The 16,150-nt window shown below is 32.5% G+C and overlaps 1 protein-coding gene across 1 annotated transcript; it reads left to right on the top strand.

Annotated features, from left to right (window-relative positions):
- Window positions 1-12,992: 12,992 nt before the first annotated feature.
- Window positions 12,993-15,631, top strand: LOC109338791 (cytochrome P450 78A5-like). The gene is made up of 2 exons (XM_019576105.1): window positions 12,993-14,151; window positions 14,925-15,631. Exons 1-2 carry the CDS (start codon window positions 13,135-13,137, stop codon window positions 15,516-15,518), a joined length of 1,611 nt encoding a protein of 536 aa, XP_019431650.1. The 5' UTR covers window positions 12,993-13,134; the 3' UTR covers window positions 15,519-15,631.
- Window positions 15,632-16,150: the final 519 nt, after the last annotated feature.

Consider the following 16,150-nt stretch of genomic DNA (forward strand, 5'->3'; position numbering starts at 1 on the left):
TCACCACTAGTATTATTATTGCTATCACAAGTCTCATTATTACTATTAGAGTAAGAGCACATCTGATATTAGAGTAAGAGCATTTTACATTCATATACTATCTCTTCCTATCTAGCTCTTTCATCCTACCTGTCATTCCATATTAGGTCTTTGATTGATGTAATTTTCGGTGTATAAATTGATCAAGTTCTAAGGGAAATTTCTCATTCAATACTTTCTCTCTTGAAGCACATGTACAACTTTCTCCATTCCTTGAGTGTGAATGGCGTTTGAATGTACTTCAGTACTGCATTATTGCAAGCTAAGAACATCATCCGTAAGATTTTCAGTAACACATGGTCATGAGAAATATGGCTTGTGACATACATTATTGTAAAGGATTGTCCTTTAAATTAACTAAAGAGAAGAAAAAGGAAAGCAAAGTATCTCAAAAAGCTTGCACTAAAAGAAGAATCTCCGATTTAAAATAAAGTCGTTGCATTTTCATGAATAGTATGCGTCTATTCGACACTGTTTATTTCACTCGTTAGATAATCATGTCAATATCTCCCTATTTTCCACTTTTTTTTATAACATTTACGAACAAGAGGATTGTTTAACCGAAACACATCATTCTCTTCTCTGTTTTCCACCCAAGTCCAAACTTAGTTAAAAAGTGCAACAAAATAATGTTGCTCCTCCTTATGTAAATGTTGCTATATAAAAGTTAGCAAGGTAAATGATCTAGAGTACAATAATATATTTTTTATCTAGAAATTAAAATTAGTATTTGTTCTGAGTGAGATTTGAATCTTTAATCGTATTCACACAATTCCTTAGACATTTCACTTTAATCATCAGCTTACTTTGTAACTTTCTTTTTTTAATTTGTTGTGATGAACCACAACCGCATTCACTCTATTCCTTAAATTCTCTACCATAACCATGAGATCACCTAAATAATATATTATATATCAGATTTGAACTTACTCAATTTCTTAAACCTTCTGCCATAACTATCTAAAGGAATATTAACATATGTTTTAAGTGTATTATTTAAAAATATATACAAAATAATCACATTGGATATTAAAATTTAAATATTTTAAAATATTAAATAAATCCCTTTCAATATAGTTTTTTAATTCCTAAATAATATTGTAGCAATATCCTAAAATTACTTATTAGCATTTTACATAGCTATAAACCGATAAAGTGATTCATCCATAAAAGGATAAAGTGGAATAGGATTATAGGAACAGGCATGCTACGTGTATGGAATCCCCTATGTTTTAAGTGCTAGGTTGTTGACCGTTGACTAATAAATTTGTCGATAGCATGGGAAAGTGGAAACTTTGTACGAACATGTAGGGGGCTAGCAAATCTTTGTCGGAGTAAATAGATTACGGTATCTTCCTCGATGCGAGCTCCTAGTTTTGCACGTAATTTAATTTGAGTTTGTAGCTAATGAAAATGTGATTTGTAGGGTTTGAAATTTGTTATATTACAAAAATAGTTTTTAACCATTCATTCACCAGTTTTACTATTTAAAACTTTATCAAAGTACATAATTTACTCACATTAGAATATCTATTAATCATTCGTTTCTCTTGGGTTGAGATTTATATCTTTTATTATAAAAGTGGAGTAAACAAAAGAATTTGTGGACATGCACATAAAAATATTAAATAACACTTAATTAAAGTTTACACAAAATAAATATTAAAATACATGTAATTATCTACATATTTAGTTAGTCAAATTAATAATTATAAATTAATGAATAATTAACTAAACAAATAATAAATATCTTGTTATGTTCATTTAACAAATTTTAGCTTGTTTGGTATCTAGTTTTATTGAACAATTTTACTTCAATTAATTATAAACTTCCAATTACTTTTACAAATATTAATTTATAGCTACATGCTACAAGCTCACAACTATATGTTATAGTCATGTTGGGATTCAGAACAGAAAATGAAAGAATGGAGAAGAAACAAGAGAATTTGTATTGATATCTAAAGTGTAGGAGATTAGAAAAGATAAGATGGATAATACTTATGTGATTTTCTTATTGATTTATCAAAATGATAGTTTGTTATTTATAGCAAGTATTGCAACAAACAAAACTAATTGAATATGGCAAAAACAGAAACTTTCAAACTAACTTAGTTTTTGAATCACTTCCAACATCATACCTTGATTCAAAATCTATTACATTCAATGATTCCCTTAGCTTCTTAAATCTATTAGCCTTCAATGGCTTTGTTAGGATAACAGTTAGTTGTGAATCGGTTTTGCAATGCTTCAATCTTATCTTGTCTTTTCTTAATTGATCTCGAAGGAAATGGAACTTGGTGTCAATGTGTTCGCTTCTACCATGGGATACTAGGTTTTTGGCTAAATCAATTGTTGACTTGTTGTCGACCAGTAGCTCATGCTCTTTTGCAACATTCATTTCCAATTCACAGAGCATAGAGGACAACCAGATTGCTGGCAAGCAGTTGAGCAGGCAACAAACAGATTGATAAGGTCACTATTGATTGCTTCTTTGAATTCCAAGTTATAGGTGACCCTAGGAGTATGGATATCTGGCCCATTGTGCTCTTTCTGTCCAAAAAATCCTCACACAAATCTGAATCTGATTAAGTTGTGAGATCCCGATTAGTGTTTTCTTTGTTTTGTTGAGTGAAAAGTACTCCAAATCCCATTGTGCCTTTGAGATACCTTGGGATCCTTTTGGTTGCTAGTAGGTGTGATTGTCTAGGATCACTCATAAACCTACTAATCAAGTCAACACTATATATGATCTCTAGTCTGATATGACAAATGTATCTCAAACTCCCAACAAGCTGCCTCACCAGAGTTGAATCAACCATGATCTCAGTTTCATCCCTTACCAGTTTCACATTTGGCTCAGTTAGAGTTTCTACTAAATTGCAATCCAACATATTGAATTTCTCAAGCACTTCTAAGATATACTTACTTTGGTGCATGAAGATTCCTTTTCCAAAGTATGAGAATTCCAAACCTAAGAAGTAGTATAAAATTCCCAAATCGAACATCTCAAACTCCTTTTTTCAGGCTTTGCTTTAGTGACTCAATATCTATTGCACAATTTCCAATAATTTCCAAATCACCAACATACAAACATATGATCAATATGTTAGTTGAACTTGAGGTTTTGACATACACTCCATGTTCTACTGAACATTTCACAAAGCCAACACTTGTGAAGAAGGAATCAATCCTTTTGTTCCAAGCTCTAGGTGTTTGTTTTGAGACATATAATGCTTTCTTTAGCTTGAATACCTTATGCTCATGTCCTTTGCAAATGAAACCAGGTGGTTGTGCTATGAACACCTCTTAATCAAGTGGTCTATTGAGGAAGGTTGATTTCAGATCTAGCTACCATAATTGCCAATTTCTTAGACTAGTAATTGCTACAATAAGTCTTACTATTTCAATCGTTGCCATATGGGCAAACACCTCTGAGTAATCTATCTTTTCTCTTTGCATAAACTCTTTGGCTACCAACCTTGCTTTGTGCTTGGAAATTGATCCATCATATATATACTTCACCTTGAAAACTCATTTGACTGTGATAGGTTTCTTACCTTGAGGTAGCTCCATCATTTCCCAAGTCTGATTCTTTTCAATACTCATTAGTTCCTCATTCATTGTTGATCTTCAAACCTTGTTGTAAATGGCTTCTTCAATTCCAATAGGTTCAATGTCAGCCATTAGAGCTAGGTGTTGGATTAAGTCTCCTTCCTTAGTGATTGTGTTATCAGATTAAACTTGATAATCACCAAGTCTTGATGGAAAGTTCATGTTTATTGTTGGTTTCTCATCAATTTGTTGTTGAGGCTCAAGACTCATTGTCTCCTCATTGATAGCAATTTCTGGTCCAACTTCTTCCCATTCTATCTACATCTTAGGAAGTATTTATGTACTAGGTTGAGCTTCACACCAGGAGGTTGACTCATCAAAGCATACATATCTACTGAAGAGGACATGCTTTGACTTAGGATTGTACAACTTGTATGCTCCAATTGAGTTGTATCCTATAAGGATCATAGGCTCACTTTTGTCATCAAGCTTTCTCCTCCTTTGATCAGGGGCATGTCTATAGCATAGTGAGCCAAAAACTCTAAAATGCTTGATAGTTGGTTTGATTCCACACCAAGCTTCCTCTTGAACCATGAAGTCAAGCCTTTTATTTGGGCATTTGTTGAGAATGTATGCAGTTGTTATGTTTGCTTCACCCCAAAATGTGTGTGGAACGTGTTTTTGTTTTAGCATACTCCTTACCGTGTTTAATATGATTCTGAGAGCAAGAATATATGGCCCATTGTGCTGAGGGGTATACAGATTTGTGGCCTTGATCGAGGCAGTACCCGATACAAATAATATAACAATTAAAATTGCAGTACTAGGAAGTGACTCCTAGGTCATTTCCCAATGATTATCTTTTAAGAAAAGCTTCAAACACCTTATACTCACACACACAAGGGGATTTTTGTGGTTGGATAGTATGAACATAAATCAAGTTCAGAACAGTAGTTAAGCAATGTAATAAAACGGCTAAATCCCTTTGGTTCATTTGTTTACAACTCAATCCTCAGTTTCAAAGGATTATTTTCAGATTCCAACCATTAACTTCCGAATTTGTTGAGAATCAATTAATTAAGCGATAATCAATTTAAAGTTCCAGAACCTAAACCTCTAACTATGCAAAATCAACAATAAATGAAGAAATAAGCATTCATGCACGAGAGAGTAAATCAACTAAGTGAAGATAAACTCAACCAACCAGTTTCTAAGCAATGGAATTAAGCAAACCATATTCAGAAATAAGATAGAAGAAATCAACAATAAAGAAACCAAAAATGCATTAATAACAAAACCTCAAGAGTTGTGATACATTACCAAAGGAACTTAGTCCATAAATTTAGCCTTCCATGGCAATGGAAGAACAAACCGAAAATGAAAAATGAAGAAGGAGTGAAACCCTAACAGAGCAAAAGAGGGGAAAATGGAAATGTGTATATTTCAAAATGAGGGAAAAATGAAGTGTGTGTTTGGAGTGGGGAATCCGAATTTAACCCCTCCAACACACATAAAACTGAATTGGGCCTAAACAATGGGCCCAAAGCTAAATTACAAAAAAACAACTCCTAAAATAAAAATACAATCTTCACTTCAACACACATCCTCGACTTCCATAATGCCCAAAATACCATTGGTGCCAAATGTGATCTGAAAATGATAATAGATTTAATCAGGCCAAATAATCCCAAATTAACTCAATTTAGGAATATTAGTCCAATAAAGTCTAAAACACTAAACCATGTGAAACAAAGTCAATTAGACACCAAGAATCATCAATCATGCTAAATTAAGGTTATGAATAGTGTGTAATATATTGCTCATCAAGTACCCCCATACTTAACTTTTTGCACTCCTGGGCAAAATCAAGAAATAAGGCTATGCTAACCAATATGCACCAAAGTGAGTCATGCAAGAAGATCATAAAAACTAGAAACCTAAGAAAATCACATACTTCACAATGAAATGGGCAAAATCAAACACACAAGAGTAAAAGAATCAAATCAAAATTTCCATGAACATCATCCAATGAATCAAGTATGCCAAGAGACCAATCAAACCAAGAGACGAGACACAACAATGATATAATCTCATAAGATATGCTCTATAAAGTGTTTACACTCATGTGAATGGTAGCGACTCGTGTGAATAATGACTATTTATCCCTGAGGTAATGGGTTCGAGCCGCGGGAGGCTCCCCTTTGTGGGGAATAAAATACTGCAGGGGGTATTTAAGCTGGTGGGTGGCACGCTTAATGTATTCATGGGTTGGGGAGGTCGCATGTCAGGACTAGGGTGTTACCGGTGACATGCTCGGTATATTCATGGGTTTGGGAGGTCACATGTCAGAACTAGGGTGTTACACTACACTTTTCCAGAATTCTCCAAGCTTCTTGGGAAGTCGCAGCCCCTACAATCTTCTCAAAATGAGTCTCATCAACACATTGATGGAGTATGAACAAGATCTTACAATCTTTCTTCCTATTTTCCTTGTAAGTCACCATTTCTACCTCAGTGGGATTTATAAGGAGTTCTGGAAATCCCTCTTCTATGAGCACACTCACATATTGATATCCCAAGATTGCTTTCATTTTTATGCGCCACTTGTTTCAATTTTTGCTATTGATGACGAGTATGTTTGTTGAGAAATTTGCACTCTTTGAATTCACTGCTTGGATCTCACCTACGCTCTTGATACCAGATATTGGGATTTAGAACAAAAAATGAAAGAGTGGAGAAGAAGAAGAATGGATTCAGTTGTGATGAAAGAAGAGAAATTTGTATTGAAATCTAAAGTGAAAGAAGAGAAAATGATTTTAAAGGTCAAACTTCATATATTTAATAACATTTCTTCAATGAGTGCAATTAAAAGTGTTATCTTTAACATCGCTTATTGAAGCAAACGTTATTAAAAGTATTATATTTAATAGTGCTTATTAAAGGAAGCATTGTTAAGTGTTGTTAAAGATCATACATTCATTCATATATTTAATAGCACTTCTTTACTGAACGCTATTAAACGTTTGTTTTAGTAAGCATAAATCTTTTCAAATTCAAAAACAAAATCTCACACACAATAATACATATATCACTCAGTTTATTATTTCTCTTAATTTTCTACTTCTCCATGAGTTACATTTTTTTCCTCTTATGTTTTTAGTTTCTCTCTTCAAGCTGGTTGTCAGTTTTTTGTTTTTCTCTTCAAGCATAAGGTAAATTGTTATCTTATTTTAGCTCATTTATTTCTTTTTGATTCAATCTTGATGCTTGCATTTACACCATAAATAACAAGTCTTTGATGCATTTGAATCGTTATTTTTTTTAAATAATTAGTTTATTTATGATCAATTTGGTGAAAACATTTCACTAATAGTGTGATCTTTATTTGTTGTGAAGTTATGCAACTATGATGTTCTAGGTTTTTGGCTATGATTCACTAGTTTAGAACACACAGTTTGAGTATAATGGTAAATGTTTTTTTTTCTCAATTGCTGCTAATTTTGTATTTTTTTTATAACTTTTGCAATTTGTTTAGAGATGTCATTTTTTATTTGTATTTGCAGCTTGCATTGATCATTGAGGAACACATGAACACTCTATAAGGACTTGTAAATTGGAGGAGAAAGTATGAACATTTTGCATAAGATCTCATTAGTCATATGTTATTTTATAATATTGGAATCTGTTAAGATTGAATGTAGATGAAATCGTTGGTGATTTAACAAATATATTATAAATATGGTGGAGTTGGACACGCTTGTCACGTGTTTGATAGAATGTGTGGGAGAGATATTGTCTTATTTAGAAAGTAGACATTTAACAATATTTGCTTCAGTGAGCGCTGTTAAATGTCTACTTTCTACGTGCTTCAACGAAACTGTTAAATATAACCTTGCGTACTACTACACTCATATAAAAAGCATCCCATAAACACTGTTAAATAACAATTTTAAGGGTTGTTGTTTTGTTATTCTCGCATTGTAAGGAAATTAGGAAAGATGAAATGGATAATACTTCTATGGTTTTCTTATTGATTTATCAAAAGGATAGTTTGCTATTTATAGCAAGTATTACAACAAACAAAACTAAAAAAAAAACAGAAACTTTCAAACAAACTAAACTAACCCAGTTTTTGAATCACTTCTAAGAAGAAGTCACAACTACAACCTAATTTTTCCTAACTAATCTCATTTTGTCTCTAAACAAACCCCCAACCGGCTATCCATCACCTATCTGAGCTCATTAATTCTAGCTTTGCATGTATAATGATGTGCAAACTATCATCTGATTATTTCATGAGCACTCGTTTCCTTACAAATTAAAGTACTTATTAGAACTTTATCAGCAACAATAAATAATTATTAGAAGGGCATGCTAAGAAGTATACAAGAAAACAAGGGAATTCTAAATATAAACTTTGCATTAAAAGCAATAATTTGAAATCCTTCTAATTTATCTTCCTAAATTTTATTCTACTTACTAAATAAAGCAGTATAGAAATGTTCAACCCATACACTTGTTAGTACCAAGATTGTTAAAATATTTGAGTCTGATTCTATCTCAAAAGTTTGGTCACAAAGAGAGAGAGGATGACCAAATGATTACAAGTGCAATCATATTTTCAATGGACTTTAATACTTAAACATATTTTAGCTCAGGCGACTAAATGTAACCCTCAAATTCCTTATCAATCTACTTCCTAAGTCTTTTATCTTTATCATTTGATCATCTATAACTTCCCTTATAAATGATATTACTTTAATAAGCAAAGCTTGTGATTTAATTTATTGTTATATTTTGGAATCGGTTTAATGCAAGCATCGGCAAGGTTATTTCTTTTTCCATTTGATGCTTAAGCCCTTTGTTATGAATTTAATTGTTTACAATATTCTTTGAATTTCATTAATATATTTTCCTTGTATAAAAATAAATTTAATTGTATTTAATCCTATTAGTTCTTAAAGATAACTTATTTCACTCAGATTTCCAAATTATTATAGAGGACTGTTAACGGAATTGATATAAAACTTTAATACTAAAATTTCATTATTGCTGTTTGCGCTAGATGGGGTAAGGTTGATCTTTTGAAGGTTAACCAATAACGGGAAATTTATTTGGTTAAGTTATTGCTAAAACATAGAAAAATGCCTTTGGCCCATGGTTAGCTATGCAAATTTCTTTAATCTTATTGAGAATTCAGTACAGTTAGGGCAATATAGACTTCCAACTATAAACAAAATTATTTGTACCAAAGACAAATCTGAGAGTCATTGCTATTTTATAAAAAAAAAATAGTAAAAACAAAAAACAGTTAAATAATCCATTGAGAAAAAAAGGTTTGGGTCACGCCAACTTCTCAATGGAAATAAAAGAAAGAAAAAGTTAACATTTAGAAGATGGTATTAATCAAACTGACTCACCAACCAACTCAAATTTCAATTTTTTTTGTAAATAATGAACGATCTATTTCTCAGCAATATTCAAATAAATTTTTCAACAGTAATGACAAGCAAGTCTATTTCTTACGATATTTCCATGCATGTTCGAGAACGAACGGATACTAATTAATTAGCTAGAAAGACATAATGTTAGTACATACATGCTTAGTCTAAGCATCTTATAATAAGAAATTCATTTAATACGAATGGGTATTCTTAATTCTTCTATAATAAGCAATTGCTGCATAGGCATACTTTATATATATGGGGTCTACTGCGAGCGAATGTCTGATCTTATTCGTGAAAGTAGCAAGCACACACGTTCAATACGTGATGGATCATGTTTGGAAATAGCTGCTTTCAACAAATCGTACTATCCCAGTTTTCTGGATAAGAACAGACCAGCACATATCATACTTCCCTTCAGCAATGAAAAAGGAAAAAAGTTAAAAACGAAAAAACTAAGTGGAAACATGCTTGATCGCTTCTAAAAGTCTATTATCAAGCCTATAGTAAGTTGGATTAGATTTTTTCATAAATACGACTTCTTAAGAAATCAATGTAGCTTAAAATAGTATAGGTTTAAGTTTTAGGTAATCTAAAAAAACATATTAAGCCTAATGGAATACACTATTTAATATAAGTAAATTATATGTGAGATTCGAATCTAAAAAAATGTAACTTATTGTTTATATTAGATAGGTCTATTTAAAAGTAAATTGATAGCAAGCCTATTTAAATGAAGACTTGTTGATCAATTTAAAGGTCTTATAATAAAATATGATTTTAAATAAACTTACATATCATACTTTAAATAAGTTAAATATAAGTTATGAAAAATTAAAACAAGTAAACAAGTTATGTCCATGCTACTATATATTATATAGGTTAAGACTCTTTAAAGCAAAGACCCCACAATTAGAGAGTTAGGGGAATGGAGGAATAACGAGTGAACATGGAAAATAAATTGGAGGAGTCTCTTTCAATGAGAACAAGAAGAAATTGAAGAACCATATCCTTTCTTAGCATCAACAAAGCCTAAATTTGAAGGGGTTGTACATGGATTTGAGTTCATGACAAAAGGAGACAAATATTCATTCAAAAGTGCTTACCAGTAGTTCTTGCAAAAGGAAGACAATTGTAACAAAGACTTACTCAAGAAACTTTGGTCAACATATGTACCAACAAAGATAACATGTGTAGCTTGGAAGATAATCATAAACATAATAACTATAAAGTTAGATTTACTAAGAAGAGTGCCTTAATTCCCAATATTTCGAAAAGATGTGCACTATGTGGAGGGTTTTTTTAATCGGCAATTATAATGTATTAAAAAAGAAGAATTTGGAGAACAAGCGGTGCTCCTATCCACTACAGAATTACACAAACTAATTCAGATAGATTGAAGGGCTCCAAACCCAATCCAGAAAAAAAAAGGAAAAGGAGAAAAGCGAGCAGAAAGAAGGTTCCAAGAGTGAAGTTGAATAGAAAAAATTACATCATCAAAGTGACAAGAGGAGTGATCAAAGATAACCTTATTTCTAGCCAACCAAATGGACCACAGAATGACAAACCAAATAGACATCCATTGTTGATGATAGTTCTTACCCAACCGCAAAGAGCACTAATGAGATAGGAAGTTAGTCCTAACAGTATTTGAGAAAACAGAATGAAGCCCGAACCATGAATAGATTGATTGCCAAACACCATCAGAGAAGGGACAAGAGAAGAATAAATGATCAACATATTCTTCCAAGCAGCCACAAAAGACACATCCTGTTAAACCTTCAACTCCAAGGACTCCATGCTAAGCTAGATTCAATCTAGTCGGAACTCCATCTAAGGACAGTCTCCACATAAAGCACCTCAATTTCAAAGGGACGTTACAAGCCCAGACTTTTTTATAGAACCCAGAGTCACAGAAATTATAGTTATAGAACCCAAACTTTTTTTATAGAACCCAAAGTCACTATGTGGAGGGTTGGAGGAATGAGTCGATCAATAATGTCCTCCTATCTTGCCCAAAATCCTATGGCATTTGGCAAAAACTCTATTCTTGGTTCAACATTTCTTCTATCATTCACAAAGATGTTAAAACACATTTTCTACACCATGAAGATTTATTGCATGTGACTACGAGGAAGAGGTAGACGTGGATTTCTCTATGGTTTGTTACTATTTGGAATACATGACATGTTAGAAATCATATTATATTTGAGAATCACATCTTTCACTTGAATGAATTGATGAAGTTAATTTATCTAAACTCTTTGAGTATTTTGAAAGCAAGATTTAAGAGATTTTCTCATTCTTACGTTGAACGAGTATTAAACCCTCTATTGTGAAATTTTGTATGTTAGACTTTTATTAGACTTTTGGTGAAATGGAGTACCACTTATTCTCCTTAATCTTTATCTTTTTCAATATATTTCCCATATAAATGTTAATGGCTCTAAAATATGTCCTAACATTTTTTAGTACCTAACTTTTTTTCCATGTAGTTTTGTTCCTTGCTAATAATAATTTATGGGTGAGTACGAATATCATTATACATATTTTATGAGTATCTAAATATAACTATAAATTTATTTTTAAATTAAATACTTTATAATTTTCTACTACTTTAAAATTGTATATTTTTATTATTTAATAATAAAATTTAGTGATTGAACTGATAAATTTATCATATATAGTGTTATTATTTGTGTAATAATTATATATATATATATTAATTATTAAAAAATATATTAATTATTATAAAATATATAAATATATAATTATACTTGAAAATTCATTCGGTATCTACAAATATCAACTACTGTAAAGCGTATATGCAAAAAATGAAAGTATAGACATGGAACACACTACTCATGCATGTCGTGCCCCATTACCATCCCTAGATAAAAATGCTGACATATCCTAACACAACCCTTATTTGAGGTTTTGAGATTTCTTGCATTAGGTTCTAACAAGAATATGTTTGTATTATTTTTTTGAGTTTGACTTGTTGAAAATGTGGAGTGATATATTGGTTCGATGATGAAGGTGAGATGGTGGTTTTGTGGTTGATGATTGAATATTTAGTTTTTTAGACTTAGAATAAGTTTTGAATGATATAGTTGAAGGCGATGATGATTTACAGAAGTCGATAGTTCTCTTAGCATGAAGAAATAGACAAAAGAAGCAATCAACCATGTTTTTTTAATAAATAAATAAAATTTAATCCCTCCACATTAGGTTTTTTCCTATAGCCACATGCATTGACGTGGTTGCGAAGACATGGATTAGACACGGATTCAATAGAGTTTCACATCCCAACTTGATGTTGGAAACGAAAATTAAAACAAAAAAGAAAGTCAACAACCAATCAGGAAAATGTAGTATTAAGGACTATAAAATATTTATACTATTATCTAAATTTAAAAGAGAAAAGGATTACACATTGTGTTGTTGGTGATCTGATTCTGACATAATGTGACATGTTATAGAGCTTCTTAATTAGGTTTCGCATATATTAATGCTCGCAACCCATTAAGTGTCCACTCATTGCCTTACATTTGCGATATACATGACAAAATTAGCTATTATAATGTATACAATGTGACAAATTTTTATTAACACGTAATACAAGTATACAAATTAAATATATAAGTTATGTATGATGTCCCTTTAAATATTATAGCAATAACATTTCTTGTAAAACAACTTTGGATAATATTTGATGTCACTTTAAATTGTTTGATATAAAAAATGAAAAAATGAGAGACAAAAGCAATTACATATATGTGATGTAAAATATGATGTTTGTTTCATTCAAAAGTAACATGACACTTTGTATAAAGGTCATTACCTCTTTAGCCCTTATGCGTGCAAGCTCTTAATCATGGTTACCTTCTTAACCAAAGTTCCTTAACCTCGATCCACCACAACCTCTTTCCAAACCCTATATATACCATCGATAATCTCCATATTCTATGTATCCCATGAAACAATTTCATCTAGACAATTCCCTCTGCTATATCCACTAACCATAATCACCAATCATCCTCATCCAACTTACCTCCTCTACCATTTATCTTAACTAAAAACAATCCTCCCAAACATGAAGCCCCCAACAACATTCCTCTTGTTCCTAATCCCAACACTTCTTTGTCTTGTTCTTGTTCTAACAACATTCCAAAGTACCTCCTCTTATTGCTCTTGGCCATTTAGCACTCTCTTTATTCTCTCCACCTTCCTAATCACTATGTCCCTTAACTATTGGCTTGTCCCCGGAGGCTTTGCATGGAGGAACTATCACTATTACTATAACGATAACAAAACCAACCGTCATGAAAAACAAACTACAAAACTAAGTGGACCTAAGGGCTGGCCCATACTAGGGACCTTACCCCACATGGGTTCTCTTGCTCACACAAAACTAGCCAACATGGCCACTTCTTTAAACGCAAAGAGACTCATGGCTCTTAGCCTAGGAGCCACCCCGGTCATAATAAGTAGCCACCCTGCGACAGCTAAGGAAATTCTATGTGGGCCATCTTTCTCTGACCGTCCCATAAAAGAATCAGCAAAAATACTCATGTTTGAACGTGCTATTGGATTTGCTCCTTCCGGAACCTATTGGCGCCACCTACGTAGGATTGCATCCTTACACATGTTTTCTCCTAGGAGGATTCAAGGGTTAGAGAGCCTAAGGCAAAATGTTGCTGATAACATGTTGATGAGGGTGTTTAAGGAGATGGAAGAGAAAGGGGTGGTGGAAGTTAGAGGTATATTGCAAGAAGGGTCTCTTAGCAATATTTTGGAGAGTGTGTTTGGTACTAATGGTTGTTTGAGTGAATATCAAAGTGGGGAGTTGGGGAATATGGTTAAGGAAGGGTATGAGTTAATTTCCAAGTTTAACTTGGAAGATTATTTTCCTTTAAAATTCTTGGACTTTCATGGGGTTAAGAGAAGGTGTCACAAATTAGCGGCTAGGGTAACTAACTTGGTGGGGCAAATTGTGGAAGAACGAAAAAGAAGTGGGGAGTTTGTAGGGAAAAATGATTTTCTTAGCACTTTGTTATCCTTGCCCAAAGAAGAAAGGTTGGGCGATTCAGATATGGTGGCTATACTATGGGTAAGTGCTCTATCTTTTTTGAGTTCTTTCTAGTAAACAAAGCACACACACGTGAAAGAAAACCCCACACTCATTGGAACTTTGATCATGAGAAGTATCTTTCCGTACGTTGCATTTAAATATCTTTATTATCGAGTAATACTTATAAGTTAGAATCTAAACAAAAATTGTATTATTGTTACAACTCAATTTAACACTTACTCAACTAACATAGTTCATATTTGCATACATCTTTCTCAACCTTATATATAGTGAATACAACAAGATACAATCTCACTCACATAAAAGTTTAGATGCCTTAAAAAAAACTTTCTCCAAAATATTAAAAAGTAAATATAATTTATCATTTTTTTCATAAACAGATAAGTATTGATAAGAGTATAAATATTACGTACTCCCACATATACTATACTTTATCACCTTGATTTCGGCCTTTTACATGCATCATAGAGGACTATAGCTAAATATATGAGAAGCCCACGTGCTTAAGATTGTGTTTTGTTTCTACCTTTCCAATTATTAGTTTTTTTTGTCAATATAAACTTCAATTAATTGAGGGTCAGTTTGGTGAAACAGTATGGTTGTTGTCAAGTGATCATAAGATCACGAATTTCTGTCAACAATTTCTTCACTTACGGGGTAAGACTACATATATCTATGCTCATAAGATCTTACTAAGTATGAATATGGTGCATGAGGTTGCCCTTTATAAACTACAATTAATTCATATAGCCAGTATATACAGCTTTATTGATTCTTGTTGTTTTGTGCAGGAGATGATATTTCGAGGAACAGACACAGTTGCTATACTCCTTGAATGGATAATGGCTAGAATGGTTTTACATCAAGACATACAAATGAAAGCTCGCCAAGAAATTGAGAAGTGCATTGACCAAAATGGTCAATTACAAGACTCAGACATTCCCAATCTCCCTTACCTCCAAGCCATAGTGAAGGAAGTTTTCCGATTACATCCCCCAGGCCCATTGCTATCCTGGGCCCGTCTCGCAACCCAAAATGCCCATGTGGACAAGGTCCTTGTGCCCGTTGGAACAACGGTAATGGTTAACATGTGGGCCATATCTCATGACTCAACTATTTGGGAAGACCCATGGGCTTTCAAGCCCGAACGATTCTTGAAAGAAGATGTGTCTATCATGGGCTCAGACTTGAGGCTTGCACCATTTGGTGCAGGGCGTAGGGTGTGCCCAGGTAGAATGTTAGGGCTAACCACGGTTCACCTTTGGCTTGGGAGGCTTCTTCATCACTTCACGTGGCTTCCAGCACAACGTGTGAATCTCTCAGAGTGTCTAAAGCTTTCTCTTGAAATGAAGACACCTCTGCGGTGTGTAGTGGTTCGTAGATAAAATGTTGTAAGGCGTTTAGTCAACAACTGTGAAATGTTATGTATGCATGAATAATATGGGGGTGTTATTAATGAACTTGTGTGTTGTGTCTAAGCTTTGGGTGCTTTTGTTTTTAACAAAATTGTTCTCGAGATTGTCAAATTTGGATAATTTCCTTATTGGAACAAGAGAAAGAAAACAAGAAAGAAAATTTGTGTCTGCCTCATTTCTTTTAAAAAATATAAGTTCATTGTAGAAAATTATAAAAGAAAAAAAATTTATGCACTAATATTATATAAGTTTTATACAATGTTACTGCATCATCCACCATTCATATTTAATCATTATTAACTCTTCAAAAAAAATAATTCAAGTAAATGGTGGATGATATAATGACTATAAAAATAATTTTTAGTGTATATATATTACACAAAAAATTATATATACAGATGATGTTATATTCTAGGAAAGAAAAATACATGCACTAATGAGTTTCATATATTGTCATTGCATCATTCATGATATTAACTTTTCAATTTTTTAAACAAGCAATCCAAATGAATTGTGATAAATTATCTATTGATTACGTATACATTTTTATAATAATACATGAATATTATACTATCTTCAAACAAAAGATATTCTCGTTCTAT

Source organism: Lupinus angustifolius, unplaced genomic scaffold (assembly GCF_001865875.1).
Source record: "Lupinus angustifolius cultivar Tanjil unplaced genomic scaffold, LupAngTanjil_v1.0 Scaffold_41_308, whole genome shotgun sequence".
Taxonomy (NCBI): domain Eukaryota; kingdom Viridiplantae; phylum Streptophyta; class Magnoliopsida; order Fabales; family Fabaceae; genus Lupinus; species Lupinus angustifolius.